General features: G+C 51.5%; 1 protein-coding gene across 4 annotated transcripts in view; it reads left to right on the top strand.

The window, feature by feature from the left end:
• Positions 1–14,115, top strand: part of ACVR1B (activin A receptor type 1B) — a 34,622-nt gene extending 20,507 nt beyond the window's left edge. For 3 of the 4 annotated variants that reach the window (XM_032645325.1, XM_032645324.1, XM_032645326.1), the window contains exons 4-9: positions 517–747; positions 3,330–3,497; positions 4,501–4,657; positions 5,988–6,112; positions 9,408–9,538; positions 10,987–14,115. In XM_032645325.1, the coding sequence (XP_032501216.1) occupies positions 517–747; positions 3,330–3,497; positions 4,501–4,657; positions 5,988–6,112; positions 9,408–9,538; positions 10,987–11,112 (938 nt within the window). In that variant the 3' untranslated portion in view covers positions 11,113–14,115. Of the gene's footprint in view, positions 1–516; positions 748–2,003; positions 2,127–3,329; positions 3,498–4,500; positions 4,658–5,987; positions 6,113–9,407; positions 9,539–10,986 lie in introns of all 4 variants that reach the window. The other variant, XM_032645327.1, reaches the window with a different exon arrangement.
• Positions 14,116–16,135: the final 2,020 nt, after the last annotated feature.

Below are 16,135 nucleotides of genomic sequence, written 5' to 3'. Positions count from 1 at the left end.
GCAGAACTTTGATCTCCCTGGAGAGAGGTGGGAACCTGGTGGACCCTGACCACACGTCGGCTTTCATGGGCCACGCAGCACTGCCCTCCAGTGGCCAATGAGTGGAGCAGCAGAGGCGGCCCCCAGCACTCAAACCTCCGCTTTCCTCTTCCACATAAAGCAGCTGTAGGTGGATTGGCCCCCCCGGAGGCTGGCTGAAGAGTTAGTACATCCGGTCAGACATTTACATTCAGATCTGTCGTCCGAACTAACTGGGAGGAGAAATCGCTTAGATGAGGAGGAGCTAATCGTATACATTGCCCCGTCCTCGCTCACTCACTCTCAGCGCTGCCCAGCGTAGACTTCCGGAGGATTACCTGGACGGATGTAGGGGCAGCCGAGCTCTCCGTGGTCATTGGACCAGTGTAGAACGGAGGCACTGTGATAAGGGCTTTTCCAGTGTGGCAGTGAGAGTGGGCGTTGCAAAGTTCAACAAATGCACAAATGTCTGCTTTCTTTCCATTCTTTGGTCCGTAGGGTTACCCCTTTTTGTCCAGCGCACAGTGGCCCGAACCATCGTTTTACAGGAGATTATTGGCAAGGGCCGGTTTGGAGAAGTGTGGCGCGGCCGCTGGAGGGGTGGTGACGTGGCTGTGAAAATATTCTCTTCTCGTGAAGAGCGGTCTTGGTTCCGGGAAGCAGAGATATACCAGACAGTCATGCTGCGCCATGAAAACATCCTCGGGTTTATTGCTGCTGACAATAAAGGTAAAGGGCTGGGTTTGGATACAGGGTGTCGCCAAGTCAACAGTAGGCCCAGATGGAGGAGTGACTGTGGAAACTGAACGGTTGTGGGACAGCACAGTTTTGTTTGCCTTTATAGTTATTACCCACAGCAAGAGGATCTGAGTAAGGCGATGGTTTTCAAACTTCTCTTCTATGAAAAGCTTGTATAGAAATCCAGGTTATTAAGCAAGTAGATAAGCAGTTATTAAGCAGATAAGTAAACCCTCATCCTACCTGCTCACTTTCCCTTCTGTGATACTCCCAAACCCACCCCTAGGGTAGTCCCTGCAGGGCTCCAGTAAATTTACCTTCATTCCGGTTGGAACGAAGAAGGGTGGCTTCAACCCCTGCTAGGAAAGGATGGCCCTGGAAAAGCACGCGATCCACACTGTGCGACACACCAGCATCACACACACTATTGCAGTGGAGCGGGTGCAGCAGAGACACGGCCTGCCTCCCCCCAGGTGCTCCCCCGTGGCCTTCAAGCTCGGCTTTTGGTCCGCTTGTACCTGAGGTTCCTTATTTCCTCCTCCCTCTCTCTGCTGATTTTGCTGTAGTTTTTGAGTCTCTCTCGTGTGCCCAGGCACGTGCTCATTTTTAAGGGCCTCGCTGACTAGCAAAGAGACAAACTAATGATTGTCTATAGGAAGTAATCAAACAACAGCTGTTCTGGTGAGCGCAAATTGGGGGTGAGATGGGGATCACAGATATCACACCTGAGCTTGATTGAGGCGAAGGTGGCAGGGAGTTGGTCAGAAAGAAAAACGAATGAAAAGAGCACTCCAGACACATGTGCAAAGGGGAAGTGTCTTTGGGAACCTGCAGGTAACTTGGGATGTTCCAGCCAAAGACATGGGTGGAGAGGTGGCAGAGGCCAGATTAGGAGGGGCCTTTCTGAGAGGATTGTATTTTATTATAGAGAGTGGGTAGTAATCGAAATTGCATTCATTTATTCAGTAATATTCACTGGCTGCTGTCTGGTCCTGGAATCATCACATATAAGAAGAACAAGACACAGTCCCTGACCTTACAGTGCCCAGGAAGAGGGGACAGCCGACACCTGGGCAGGTAGCGCACTTGAAGTCAGAAAGACCGTGGGTGAAGGCATTTGCATTTTAGAAGAGTATCTCCGGCGGTCAGGACACAGTTTGCTCCGTGGTCCAGTAATTTTTAGAAGTTGGTGCTGGCAGAGGCTGTGGAAGATGCTAAGTGTTTGTTTTTCCTTCCTAAAACAACAGCAGGCCGCTCATTCCTCACGTTGCCATGGCGGTTTGTAGTAGCCTCAGCTGCCCCCAGGCTGAAGAGACTTGACCTCTCACGCGAGGGAGGAAGGGGAAGAGAGAATTCCTTACTCCCTCTGAGTAAGCCGTGCCTTTTTAAAACAGCATTACCTTCTGATTATTCATTTAAATCTGACATATATTTCAGAGGGTCAAAAGGTGTCTTCCCTTCTAACTTATGGGCAGGGTCCTCAAGATGTCAGGGCTAGTTGAGTGTAAAGGGGTGTGTTCGGTGGACCGCTCGTTCGCAATCAGGGAAACAGAGGCTGGTGCTCTTCCAGGAGCCACCGCCTGTATTGATTCTGGCAGCTTGTGTGAGTAGGATCTGGCTGTTGAAACCCACGCGAGGGCCAGGGGAGGAGGAAGTTCGGACTCCTTTGTTGTTGCCCGGTTAACATGATACGGATGGTACAGCGTCCTGGAGCTAGGGCCAGCTTGGAATTTGGGCGATCTCGATCCAATTTCCCAGTCTTCTTACTGACAGCAGCACAAGCTAATTATTAGACTACCAGCTTTTGGGTTTTCTTTTTCTCCCTCCCTTCTTCCCACTCCTCCTTCCCGCTGTACTCTGCATACCCCTCTCCCCTAGTATGAAAGTGTGTGCTCGCCACCTCCCGTTGCTCTTCTGAGGATGAGATGATAAGATTCCTCTCTGGAATACTTGTAAGTGTGCTCTTCGTGCGTTGAAAAGCATTTGTGGCCTGGAACACAATAATACGCAAAGGAGCTCTTTCCTCCTCTCACAGAGAGCTCATAGCCTGGTAAGAGCGGTGGACTTCAAGGACCCGCTACAAATGAGCCTGGTGCTCGGGTTGGGCTGTGCTCGCAGGGTCTTGGAGCACAGAGGAGGGCCTGCGAAGCCTTCCTCCTTGGTGGGGGTGGGTGCTGCCAGTCGTGGTTTTGATGAGCAGGTCTTGTCAGGATCAGAAGCAGTGTTGCAAAAGAAACAGATGATCCTGTTACTTTGCCTCAGCATGTACTTCCTCTTCGGGGTGCCTCGCATTTCAAATTTGGGTGTGATCAGGGTACGTGCGGTTCAGAATCCTGCCTACGAGAGGTGAGGGAGCGGGTCTGAGAAAGAAAGGCCGTTCTGTCCTTCCTGGAGCCTAAAGCTGAGGACGGTGGTGGATGAGACGGGCACAGAGGGGCCTCAGGAGGTGTAGGGCCGGGGAGCGGGGAGGACAGGGGTCTCACTGGGGTGTACGCACAGACTCTTGCTTTCCTACCGTGACCTTTCTGCCGGTAGTCGTGCCTCTTCTGGACCTGCTCTGTGGCTCTCTGCAGATAACGGCACCTGGACTCAGCTGTGGCTTGTGTCCGACTATCATGAGCACGGCTCCCTGTTCGACTATCTGAACCGGTACACGGTGGCCACCGAGGGGATGATCAAGCTGGCCTTGTCTGCCGCGAGCGGCCTGGCGCACCTGCACATGGAGATAGTGGGCACCCAAGGTGAGTGGGCCTGTCCCATCCCCACCGAGCTCCCAGAACTCCTTCTCACTGAGGATGCGGGACCTGGGCCTCAGGGACTGGCGTCTGGTCTAAGCGAGAGGAGCTTGGGCCTCACCCCGGCGCGAACAAGAGGTGCCTCTGCCTTCAGAGCGCCTCGGGGGGACTCCTGACGGAAGTGTGGGTGGTTTGTCCCCGATGGACTGGGGTGGCTGTTGGTTGGGAGGCTGCCGTTGACTGAGTGGTCATCTCAGACGCCCGCGGTTCACTGGTAGAGGAAGGGACTGAGAAAATCGAAGGAACTGCTGTGCCGAGCATCAGTTTGGCGGGTTCACACCCTCGTCGGCGGGTCAGCTTGACGGGTTCGACGCTGGGCTCTACTAAACTCGGAGGGCCCTCCTGGAGGAAGGCGACCGCGGGCACCCCTGCTTGTTGCCTGACATCAGCTCTTTGGGAGCTCCTGGGGCTTGGCAGGTGGCACGTCGCTCCCTGGTGCCTGGTCGACCGGGCAGCAGCTCTTGCTGCCCCGTGACAGAAAACCAGCCACGGAAGTTTGACCCTGTTGCTAGGCTCTCCAGGGAAGGTAGCAGTCCTTACCTCCCCCGTTTGGTTCTCAGAACGTAGCTAGCGTGGCAGCTTCTCTCTGAAGTCCTCAGCAGTTCTGTACAGGGGCTTATAAGTTCGGGGAAGGCGAGTAGGAGTAGTATTAATATAGCAATATTAGCTCATACGCCTGCCCTTCTAAGCTCTTGACTTACCTAAGTCAATACAGTACATTTAATCCTTATAACATTCCCCTGGAGTAAGTACTGGGGTTTAGTCTCATTTTATGGATGAGAAGACCAACGCACAGACAGGTGAAGTTGCATTTCCAGGGTTACTGGGTTAGTGGGGAGCAAAACGAGGACTTGAACTCATATGTCTGGCTGCAGAGACTGTGCTTTTAACACTTGTACTGTCTGTCTTTAAAGATCCCTGGTTCGTTTGTTTGTTTTTTCTCTGCTAGGGAAGCCTGGAATTGCTCATCGAGACTTAAAGTCAAAGAACATCTTGGTGAAGAAAAATGGCATGTGTGCCATCGCAGACCTGGGCCTGGCTGTCCGTCACGATGCAGTCACGGACACCATTGACATTGCCCCCAACCAGAGGGTGGGAACCAAACGGTAGGAAGGCCCTGGGCCTTCGCGCTTGCCCGACACTGGTACTGAGTAGCCCTTGCCCAACTGCGTGGGAGAAGGCAGTGTGGTCCTAACTCTGACAGCTGGTAGTTAAATTGAACACCCGCTCCCCACACTGGAAAGCCACACAGGTTGCATCGCGCAGATACAAGTGCGAGCGGCACAGCTCCGGAAGACCCTGTACCCATAGGTGCTGGTGCATTGGGCAGGGGAGGCCATGGAGAAAGAGAACCTGGAGCAAGATTTAGAAGGGAGACAGGCACCAGGCTTGGCTGGGGGAGAGGGAAAATGTTGCAGTCTGAAGGGGTGGCCTGGGCAGGACCCCACAGGAGGCAGGGAGCATGCTTCGCTTAGGGTGTAGAGAGCAGGTTTGCCAAGCTAGAGCAGAGGTAGTCCAGGGTGGAGATGAGGGCCCCCCCCCGTAAGGATTATGGGCCTCCTCCCCGCGTCACAGAGAAGTGACATAAGAAATAAGGAACGTGGCATACCCTGGCCTAATGGTAAAGACTCCGAGCACTCACTGCCGAGGGCCTGGGTTCAATCCGTGGATGGGGAACTAAGATCCCACAGGCCACGTGGCATGGCCAAAAACAAGGAAATAAGGAACAGATTGACTGTGACTCCAGGTCGACTTCACGAGCTGGAAATGCAACTTTTCATCGGATGGAAGAGGAGGGCTGTTTCTCTGCTGAGTATCAGTGAATTTCACTAATTGTGCTGCTGCTTTTTTTCCCCTTCCTTTTGACCTGAATGACTGCAGCCGCCCAGGCCCCAAAGTGTGAGGCCTGAGGTGAGCTGATTGGCCTCCTGTGGGCCGTGGGGAGTGGCTCAAGCAGTACTCAGGAACTAACTGAGTGGGACTCTGATGACTACCTAGAATTAATTCTCACTTACCTGCACGGGTAAGGTAACAAAAGAAGTTCAGACTGAAATTTAAGCTCAACCCATTATTGGCCGCACTGAATAAAGTCCAAGCCCCCAGTAGCAACCAGATATTATGTACTCTTCCTGCTCTGTGGCCTGCAGTACACACACCTCTGCCAAGAAATCAAAACATGCTTAAAATAAATCTTGGCGGTTAAAAAATAGAGGTAGAAATAAGAGTAGGCTAGTATTACCAAACCTCGCTAAGGTGTTTAGATTCGAATCCGAAGCATGGGAGTTTGCAATAATAAGAATCCATCACTTCCTCCTCCCCAAGGGGCTGTCTTGGGGTGATTCTGTCCCACATTCAGGGGGCCCTTGAATCAGTACTTTGAGTCGAGAAAGAAGTCATCATTTTCTATGCGTGATCACATTTCCTTTGCTCTTGCAGATACATGGCCCCCGAAGTACTTGATGAAACCATCAACATGAAGCACTTCGACTCCTTTAAGTGTGCTGATATCTACGCCCTTGGGCTCGTGTACTGGGAGATTGCTCGAAGATGCAACTCTGGAGGTACCTTTCTTCCTGCCTTCTCTGGCTCCTCCCTCGCAGTCCAGAGTCCTGAGGGGCTAGAGTTGTCCTGCCTTCTTTCTCCTAACGGCCTGTCAGATGCCTAGCGCCAGCACCCATCATACTTAGGGTTCTCATCCAAGAGGAGGGAGGGGACCGGGGAGCCGCAGGGACAAGAGTGTGTTTACTCTTTGGACCAGCTTGTTGAATAGTGTTTTATGTTGTGGTGACCGTTCCGGGGACTCATTTGGGCTTTTTCGGGGTTTTTTTGGTAACACATTGTCTTTCTTGGTCTTTCGAGGTTGGGAAAGCCCTGGGTAGGAATAGCACAGGACTAATGCAGGGGTCTCTTTTACACAGGAGGCAGGGTATTCTAACACGCTGGCTCTCACGCCACGTTCCTGGGGAATGTGGGGTTTTGTTGATAAAATAATAGTGGTGATTTCTCAATTTGTGGGAGAAAGCTTACTAATGCATAGAATTTTCTCACCATGAGTCTTTTCTTATGCAATTTTCTCCTGAGTCTTTGGCATTTGCAAGTGTTCAACCACGTCAGAACTCAGTGAAAGGTAGTATCAGACTTAGCAGAAGACTTTTGTTTTTTTTTTTTTTTTTTTGCGGTACTCGGGCCTCTCACTGTTGTGGCCTCTCCCGTTGCGGAGCACAGGCTCTGGACGCGCAGGCTCAGCGGCCATGGCTCACGGGCCCAGCCGCTCCGCGGCATGTGGGATCTTCCCGGACCGGGGCACGAGCCCATGTCCCCTGCATCGGCAGGTGGACTCTCAACCGCTGCGCCACCAGGGAAGCCCAGCAGAAAACATTTTTTATCATCGGCTTAGTATATCAGAATTTTATGGTGACTTCCAAGTATTCTGCCACATGATCAAGTTCAAGAACCACTAGAACCCTGCCCTCAGCCATTTATTTATCTTTGATGTAAGAGATTCCAGGTCAGTGGAAGTGAATTAAATTAATTAAAAAGAAGTGATGAGTGTTCCAGCAGAGCCCTTTTCTGTATTTTACTGCCTTTTTCCATCTATGATACATTTGGTAAGATCCAAATTATGGAGGAGGCACCCAGGTATTGTACATCTTAAATTTTGATCATGATATACAGATAAAACAGATCAAGATGAATCTGGTCGCACGGGTCTGTGTGGTACTGTTATTGTCACCGTTTCGCAGATGAAGAAGATGAGTCACGGATTAGGTGATCTGTCCGAGGTCACACCACTGATAAACTAGGGTTCAGACTCTGGCAGACTGAGGCCAGAGTTTAAGCTAATTGCTCCTTAGATGATTAACCAAGTCAGACTCTATTTAAAAATCTGTCCCGGGACTTCCCTGGTAGTGCAGTGGGGGACTTCCCTGGTAGTGCAGTGGATAAGATTCTGTGCTCCCAATGCAGGGGGGCCCAGGTTCGATCCCTGGTCAGGGAACTAGATCCCACGTGCATGCCGCAACTAAGAGTTCGCATGCCACAACTAAGGAGCCTGCCTGCCGCAACTAAGGAGCCTGCCTGCCGCAACTAAGGAGCCCACGTGCCACAACTAAGGAGCCAGCGAGCTGCAACTAAGGAGCCCGCCGGCTGCACCTAAGACCCAGCGCAACCAAATAAATGAATAGATACTTTTTAGAAATAATAGAATAAATGCTAATCTCAAAATAAATAAATAAATAAAAATAAAAATCTGTCCCATCAGCTCAGAACAGCAGAATTTTTTTCTGGAAAAAGGCATGAGAAAGTTACATTGGATTTTTTTAAATTAACTTTTTATTACGGAAAATATTTCAGTTTGTAGCTCTAGAAGATAAGGACTTCAAAAATATAGTATATTATCACACTTTAAAAAACAGACAGTAATTCTTAATATCATATAACATTAGCCAGTGTTGAGATTTCCCCAATTATCTGTGAATTTTTTATAAAAAACAGCTTGTTAAATCAGGGTTTAATTTAAATGTCCATCCACTGCAGTTGATTGATATAACTCGCAAGTCTCATAATCTACAGGTTACCCCTCAATTTTTTTCTTCTGCAGTTTTTTGGGTTTGTTTTTCAAGATTTCTTATTTATTTATTTTTATTTTATTTTTGGCTGCGTCGGGTCTTAGTTGCAGCATGCGGGATCTTCGTTGAGGCACACGGGATCTTTTTGTTGCGGCGCGCAGGCTTCTCTCTAGCTGCGGCGTGCAGGTTTTCTCTTTCTAGTTGTGGCGTGCGGGTTCTTTCTCTCTCTCTGGTCGTGGCACGCAGGCTCCAGGGCGCGTGGGCTCTGTAGTTTGCGGCACGCAGGCTCTCTAGTTGAGGCGTGAGAGCTCAGTAGTTGTGGCGCATGGGCTTAGTTGCCCCATGGCATGTGCGATCTTAGTTCCCCGACCAGGAATCGAACCCTCATCCCCTGCATTGTAAGGTGGATTCTTTACCACTGGAACACCAAGTAAGTCCCCTCTCCTGCAGTTTTCAAAACTGGAGAATCCAGGTCCAAACTTTATCCTGTAGGGTTTTCCTGTCTAGATTTCCAGATAACCTCTTACGCAGTTCACCACGTTCTACTGTTTCTGTGAATTTCCTATGAGAGTTCCATCTAAGACTAGAATCATTTTTTCCCCCAAAATCCTTCTGTTAAAAGGACACAGATAATGGTGATTACCTCTCTTTTGTGATGTTAACAGCTATTGTTGATTATTGTCCAAATCCAAATGTATTAGAGGTTGAAAAATGCCAGTATTCCGATCCTGTCAAACTTCATGTATTAGCTAGATTTTTTTCTTTAAAGAGAAACTTCCACTATTGTCTATTTCGTTAACCAGATGTTTATTTGAAGAGGAAAGGCAGGGTAAATACTTGATTCTTTCCATTTATTTGACATTTTTCAAAATAATGAGTTTATTCCCTCTCATTCTACAAAGGCGACTGAGGTTTTGGTTTATTTGTTTGTTTTTAGTGTCATCACGAACTGGTGATTTAAAATATTTGTTTCCATTGAAGTCATAGGTCTTACTGTTGCTTAAATGTTCTCATCTTTGGCCAGTTGGGAGCTTTTCAGGTCGGTACCTTTTCACATGGCCTCAGTAGTCTTTGATAGTTTCCTTGCTTTTTGTTACGAAAAAGATATTCCTGGCTAATCCTGTGTGTCTCTTGTCCCATAACTAGCACTGACCAGGCTCTCCAAGGAGCCCTAGTTCCTCTTAGTGGGAAGTGGTATTTACAGATCACAACACGGGTGTTGTCATTGGCTTTTGAGTAATCTCTTCCTTCTTTTGATAACTCCGGTGGACGTTTTCTTTTCTCCCAGGAGTCCATGAGGAATATCAGCTGCCATATTATGACCTAGTGCCCTCTGACCCTTCCATTGAGGAGATGCGGAAGGTCGTATGCGACCAGAAGCTCCGCCCCAACATCCCCAACTGGTGGCAGAGTTATGAGGTGGGAAGCTCCCTTCTCTCCCGTGGTCTTTCTATCTGCCTGATTTCTCTCCCTTAGAAGAGGGTTTGCCAAAAGTGGGGCCAACCCCAGGGCTACCCCCTGAGCGTGTCGCTTATTGCAAACTATTATGTGCTGTTGTATTATATACTGAGCCCTTGTCCTGGGCACTGTAGGGTCCCCTTTGGAATTGACAGCCTAGAAGAAGAAAAAGGCTTGGTCCCAGGACACAGATAAGAGACAAAACAAAGACTGAGTGGGAGCTGTTAGACCTGTCCAACTAGAAAAATGGCTCTGGAGCCACAGGGGTGAGCTGAACTTCGTGGAAGAGTTAAGAAGAGGCGTCCACGAAGGGTGTAGAAGAATGAGGGGGTGGGACTCAGTGAGAAGACATGTCTGCGAGGGAAGTGGCCTTTCTAAAGACTCAGAAGCGAGGAGGGTGTAGAGAATTTGGGTTGGGGAGTGATGGCGGATGAAGCGGGGAGGGGATGGCATTCGATGGCGATAACAGAAATGAGGACAAATGTGTGATCTAGATTCCTAAGAAACATGGAGTTGCGGGGTCTTGGAGTCTTTGGCGGCACAGGGTTTGCTTCGCTAGTGCTCTTGGGCCCCCTTTTCTCTCGTGGCTGTGCTTTAAGGAGTGTGTCCACTGGAGGGCAGGCCCGCGTTGAAGAGCAGAATTACTGAGCTCACACTTTGGTGACGCCTCCGCTTTGCCTGACAGAGCAGCCTTTTCCAAAATGGTCCTTGGAACCCTCAGGGTTTATTCACTTCAGAGGGTGAGGGAAGCAGAAAGAACTGGTCTTCAGCTGCCCGCACCCCACTCCCTCTTCAGTCGGGGCTGTTTGTGTGTTGGGACTCCGCCGGGGAAAACGGGTCCCACTGCTAAAAGGAATCTGGAAAACACTGGCCTGAGGCAGCAGTCTGGGGACTCTGTAGCCCTCCACAGGTGACCTTCCAGGTCCGCCCCTTGGCTGCCCCTGGCCTGTGTCGTCCGGGCCCTGGCCGTGAGCTTCTGCCTCTGACGAGGCTGCCTCTCAGGGGCTGCCGCCTCCTCCGCCACCCTGTCTCTGCACGTGAACGTGGGGTCACAGCCGCGTGCGCGCTCATGCTGGGGGATGTCCCTGCTGTGCCTGGCTCGTGCGCTACTTTACAAAAAACAGTCAGTAGACAGTCATAAATACGGATACTCAAACCTTCCAGAAATGATTTTCAGATCACAGGCCGTTGCAGGTATTTCTCTCAGGATCACCCAGACGCCAGGGAGTGGCTGACCAACCATGCTTGCCGAGAAGGTCCCCCTCCCCAGGCTGTCCCTTAAGGAAGGGGGTGCCCGGGGCAGGGGGTGGGGGGCGGGCGGAGCCCGGGTGGGGGAGGGGCAGCCTGGGGACCGGGAGGGCTTCAGTGGGGCGGGGCGGGGCGGCTCGAGTGACGCGGGGTCTCTGCAGGCGCTGCGGGTGATGGGGAAGATGATGCGGGAGTGCTGGTACGCCAACGGCGCGGCCCGCCTCACCGCGCTGCGCATCAAGAAGACCCTCTCCCAGCTCAGCGTGCAGGAGGACGTGAAGATCTAGCTGCCCCTCCCCACACGCTGCCGGGCAGCGGGACCTACAGCCGAGCTGCCGTGTTGAGCGTCCGATGGAGGCCTACCTCTCGTTCCTGCCCAGCCCTCTGTGGCCAGGAGCCTGGCCCGCAAAAGGGACAGAGCCCGGGAGACTCGCTCACTCCCACATTGGGTTTGAGACACAGACACCTTTTATATTTACCTCCTAGTGGCACGGAGCCTCTGAGAGCAAACGGTGTGGAGAACTCAGTGCCACAGCCTGGACCGGCTGTAGTGGGAAGTTCTGCAAAGCCCGGCGCGCCTGGCAAGAAGCCTGGCGTGGTGACGGGCGGCCTGGGAGGGCCCGGGAGGAGCGAGCGTGGCCCCTGCTGAGCGGCACCGAGGGCTTTCCTCTGGGACCAACCCCAGCGCAGCGAGGCAGCCCGGGGAACCAGCAGGATGGCCCCTCTCGGCAGCGCCGGGCCTCGTGCTCCCCTCCGCCCCGTCGGGACACCTGGAGGGACTGCCAGTGCCCGTCTGTCCAGCCGTGTATGCATGTGCCGAGGTGCGTCCCCTGTTGTGCCTGGTCTGTGCCGCGCCCTTACACGTGTGTGTGCGCGTGCGCGTGTGTGCGTGTGTGTGTGTGCGCACGCACGTGTGTCTGTAGGTGCGCACTCACCTGCTCGAGCTTTCCGTGCATGTGCAGGTCAGGGGTGTGGTCGTCACGCCGGCTCTGTGCGCTGGGGCCTCTGTTCAGTAGTGAGCAGCGTCTGGTTTCCCTGGTGCCCCTCCTGGAGGGCTCCTTCCCCTCCCTTCCAGAAGCCCCCCTCCACAGTGGGTCTCCCTCCCCTGTGTCGCCTGGCCCTCCTTCTCCATTTCAGACTGTGGAACCAAAGGTGGCCCGGTTGTCTGTGGCAGGCAAGGCTTTTGGGTCCAAACGTAAGGGAGGCGGGGTGGGATGGGCAGGGAGAGAATCTCGGTGGCAGTCTGGGGTGTTGTGGTCAGCGGCCACCGTGGGAAATGAGCCAGCCTAAGGGCATCGTCCTCGGCAGCGTCAAGGAAGGGCCGAGGAATCTGAAGCCCAGATCTTGGGACTCAGATCGGAATGTCACATCTGTCTTTCATATCCCACATTCTGGAAACAGCAGTGTATATTTTTGGTGGTAGTGGATTTAGGGTGGGGAAGGGAAGGGGGGGGCAAGGAGTGGGGAGGGAGTCTGGGGCGGGAGGGAGGAATCTGCATGGGTCTTTTACTGGATTATCTGATCACGGTGGAGGGAAGATGTGAGACTTGCGTCCACTTCAGGGGCTTTACTAAAGGGAACAGCCCGAGCTGAACCTGTTGTTTAACCTGAGTGTAGTATTTAACGACGTCTGGAAGCGCGGTTGTGGGTGGTGATTCCGTCAGCATATCTTAGGTATATATTAACTTTGAAGCCATAACTTAACTGGAGTGGTTTGGTTTTCTTTTCTTTCTTTCTTTTTTTTTTTTTAATTTAATTGGGAGGGTCTGGATTTTAACTTTTTTTAAATATTGTTAAGTTTTTATAAAAGGAAAACCATCTCTATGTGATGATTACCTCTCAATCTATTTGTTTTTAAGGAAATCCCTATAAAAACAACCACACAAAAAATACTTCAATCAAACGCACACAGCTCAATCACACTGGAAATGTCTGTCCTTGTACCTGAGCCTGCTCCCCCCACCCGGCAGCAAGAGTTCCTCTGCCCTGGGGGTTGGTCTCGCTTGCGTTCTGCCCCCCCTCCCAGTTCCACAGGTGGGTTTTGCACTGGGGCCCTGGCCTTCCGTGCGTTGTCCAGCAGGTTGCAGCTTCTCCTGCAGGCATTCACGCTACAGACATCACTGAGTGCCTGCTGGATGCCAAGCAGTGCGCCAGGCGCTGGGAAATACAGCTGTGAACAAGACAGGCTTGGGTCCTACTCTTGGAGCACCGACCACGGGACCCATTCAAGTTAGTGGGTGACTGTTTTGAGACCAGAAGTTTTTGTAGTTGCTTCTGAGCCTTTTGAGCCTGGAGTGATTACTCTTATATAAGACCACTAAGGAGTGAGGATGCCCACCTGTCCCCCACCAAAGAGGCCGGTGGTGGGCAGTGAGACCCCCCCCCCCAGTCGCTGCATTCATCCGGAGCCCCCTTCCTGCCCCCAGGGGAGGCACAGACTGTTCAGCCTCAGAGCATCCCTGCCTCCAACCCAGCGATTCTCTGCCAAAGCTTGTGGTGGAGGGGAGAGCCCTCCCCCCACTTCCATTGGTCTCCCCCGTGCCCTGGCCTTCCTATTTATTTTCCTGCTGTATCGCTTCTTTCCTTGCGTCAAAGGAGATCTTCCCCTAACCCTCTGAGCCAATTTACTGGCTACTGACTAATTTCCCTCAAATACCAATCGTGTCATTAGGGGGACCTTCTTTCCCCACCCCTGCTGATGCCCCATCTGTCCGCCCTGTGGCAGAACTTAGCGGTTTGGAGGAGATGACAGAACTCAGACTCCTCTCCCCCCGCCGCAGCCAGCCTCTGGGATCTGCCAACACTCCTTGACCCAGGGACTCCCAAGCCACTAGCCCACTCCCCCGGTGGCCCTGCTGTCCTCACCACACACTCCTCCTTCTCCACCTCTGGGGAAGACTGAGCAGTTTCGGGGGGAAGCTCCCAATCCCACCGCCACCACTCTTAACCCAAGAGTTAGGAGTGAGAGAGTTGGGAAGAAACTAAAGCTGTGGTTTTGGCCCCCTGAGGCTAACCCTGATCCATAGGGCTACCTGCACCTCTGGATTCTGGATTCACAGACCAAGTCCAAGCCCGTTCTTAGGTTGCCGTCAAGGCCCCCGAACGGCATTCTCGGTACTTCTGTTTGTTTTTGTACATTTTATTAGAATGGACTGTAAGATAGCCACTTAGACACTTTACCTCTTCAGTATGCAAATGTAAATAAGTTGTAATATAGGAAATCTTTTGTTTTAATATAAGAATGAGCCTGTCCAATTTCTGCTGTACATTATTAAAGTTTTATTCACAGAGCTTTTCTGGTGCCATCTGTTTTACATCTGTGGACTGGCTGCCCAGCCTTTATCAGAGGAGCTGGGCAGGTGCTTCAGGTAGCGTCCCTCCCGCCACTGGCTGGGGTACGACGTTAACACCAGCTGCAGCAGGTCATGTCAGAAGAGGACCCTGTCGGAACATCTGGGGTCTTCCTGAGGCTGTTCCCCTGTGTTTCATAGAAGGAGGGCCTGGTGTGTGAGAGGGAGTGGAGGACGAACTCAGCACCTTTTCTTGGGCTTTGCCTGTATTTGTCTTTGTCTTTTAGCATTTTTCTCTTTATATAAAAGAGGGTCTTGATCCTGGTAAGTCACAAACCACCCAGTCTCGAAGGCAGCCTGGGCCCTCCTCAGTTTTAGCTTTCCCCCTCCTGACTTGGAGTATAAATGTGAATTTGGGGTTGGCTAAGCAACTTTGAGATGGGAGTCTTCAGTGGTGACTCCGGGGTTTTCAGTGTGCGGGTGGCTGTGAGGAACAGCCCTAACCCAACATCTCTAGGCTGAGGAACCAAGAGAGCAAGTCCTAGAATCAAAGACTCTCAAGTTTAGATGGGACTCCAGAGGTCCAGCACCCATCAGGCATTTGACCTCCCCCACAGCATCCCTGCCGAGCGGCGTGGGCCTCGTGCTGTGACACTCAGGACCACAACCTCCACCTGCCGGCCATCTGCTCAGTGAACAGCCCTTCCTTACCTAGAACTGGGAAACCTCCCTACAACTTCTCTCCAGGATGGTTCAGAGCACTAACTCTGTCTTCCATATAAGGTCCCTTAACATATTTGAAGGCAGCTGTTACGTTACTATGAATCTGGCAAAGCTTAGGGTTTTTTCAGTTAATATTAGCAGATACTAATTAAAAAGTTACTGTGTGGGACTTCCCTGGCGGTCCGGTGGTTAAGACTCCGCGCTTTCACTGCAGGGGGCATGGGTTTGATCCCTGGTTGGGGAACTGAGATTCCGCATGCTGTGTGGCGGCAAAAAAAAAAAAAAAAAAAAGCTATTCTTTGGTACGCAGTGTGCCAAACTTGGCTTTACGTACATGAACTGCTTTCATCCTCAAAACAATGTGTGAGGCTGGATTAGGAAACTGAGGGTTAGAGAAAACAGATAAACTGCCCACACAGCTCACAAGGGTGGAGAAGACCTTGGGTCCGGGGTGTCTGGCCAGAGACTGCAGCCCCTCAGCCTCTGCACATCCTGCCTCCATGGCGCCATGCCCTTCCCCCACGCCGGCTGCTCTCCGAGAACCTGACTCAAGCCCGTGGCCACAGAGAGCACATGACATTCCACCCAGGCATTCACTGGCAGCACAGACGAGGAGGAGAATCCCAGACTCTGCTTGACACCTTCGGGTCACATCCCAGGGCCGCATCTTACGTTTGGGTTGAGTAAAATCCAGCCCCCTTCCTCTTTCCTGTATATGAGAAGTTGGTATTTTGAACTCAAGTGCGGGACCTTGTATGCCTTATAGGTTTACCCTGTTAAGTTTTACCACAGAACCTGTCCATTGCTGCAGCCTGGCAATATTTCAGAATTCTTGTTGCCCAGAGTTTTCCATTTGTCCTCCCATCTGAGACTGTTGGGCCGGAGAAAATCAAGTAACTTACCTCTAGAAGTTGGCTCGAAGTTTGGCATATATCCTAGTAACCCAGAGTGGCTGCTAATTAAATTGTCCTTGCACCCTGGCCCTAATTCTCTTTGGACAAAGATAACAGCAGACTCCCAAGTACCTTGTTGAAGTGGCAAGGTATTCTTGTGGCTGCTGCATCTCTTTGATCTGTCTGTCGGAAGGAAAGGTGAAGTGGCTCGTAGTGGATCTCAACCTAGTTCAAAAGCCAATCAATGATCAGTCATCTTGCCAAGCATGGACCTAAAATTCACTAGGCTATGGATTGCAGGTTCAACCTTACCGTTTTGAAAATCAGAAAGGCAGCAATTCTGGGACCTCTTCATGTGCCCTTGAAGGTTACTAACGTTTCACCTTTGTAAGGCCCACGACCCA

Source organism: Phocoena sinus, chromosome 10 (assembly GCF_008692025.1).
Source record: "Phocoena sinus isolate mPhoSin1 chromosome 10, mPhoSin1.pri, whole genome shotgun sequence".
Taxonomy (NCBI): domain Eukaryota; kingdom Metazoa; phylum Chordata; class Mammalia; order Artiodactyla; family Phocoenidae; genus Phocoena; species Phocoena sinus.
The sequence above is the reverse complement of the archived record's forward strand: the minus strand, read 5'-3'. Positions and strand labels throughout refer to the sequence as shown.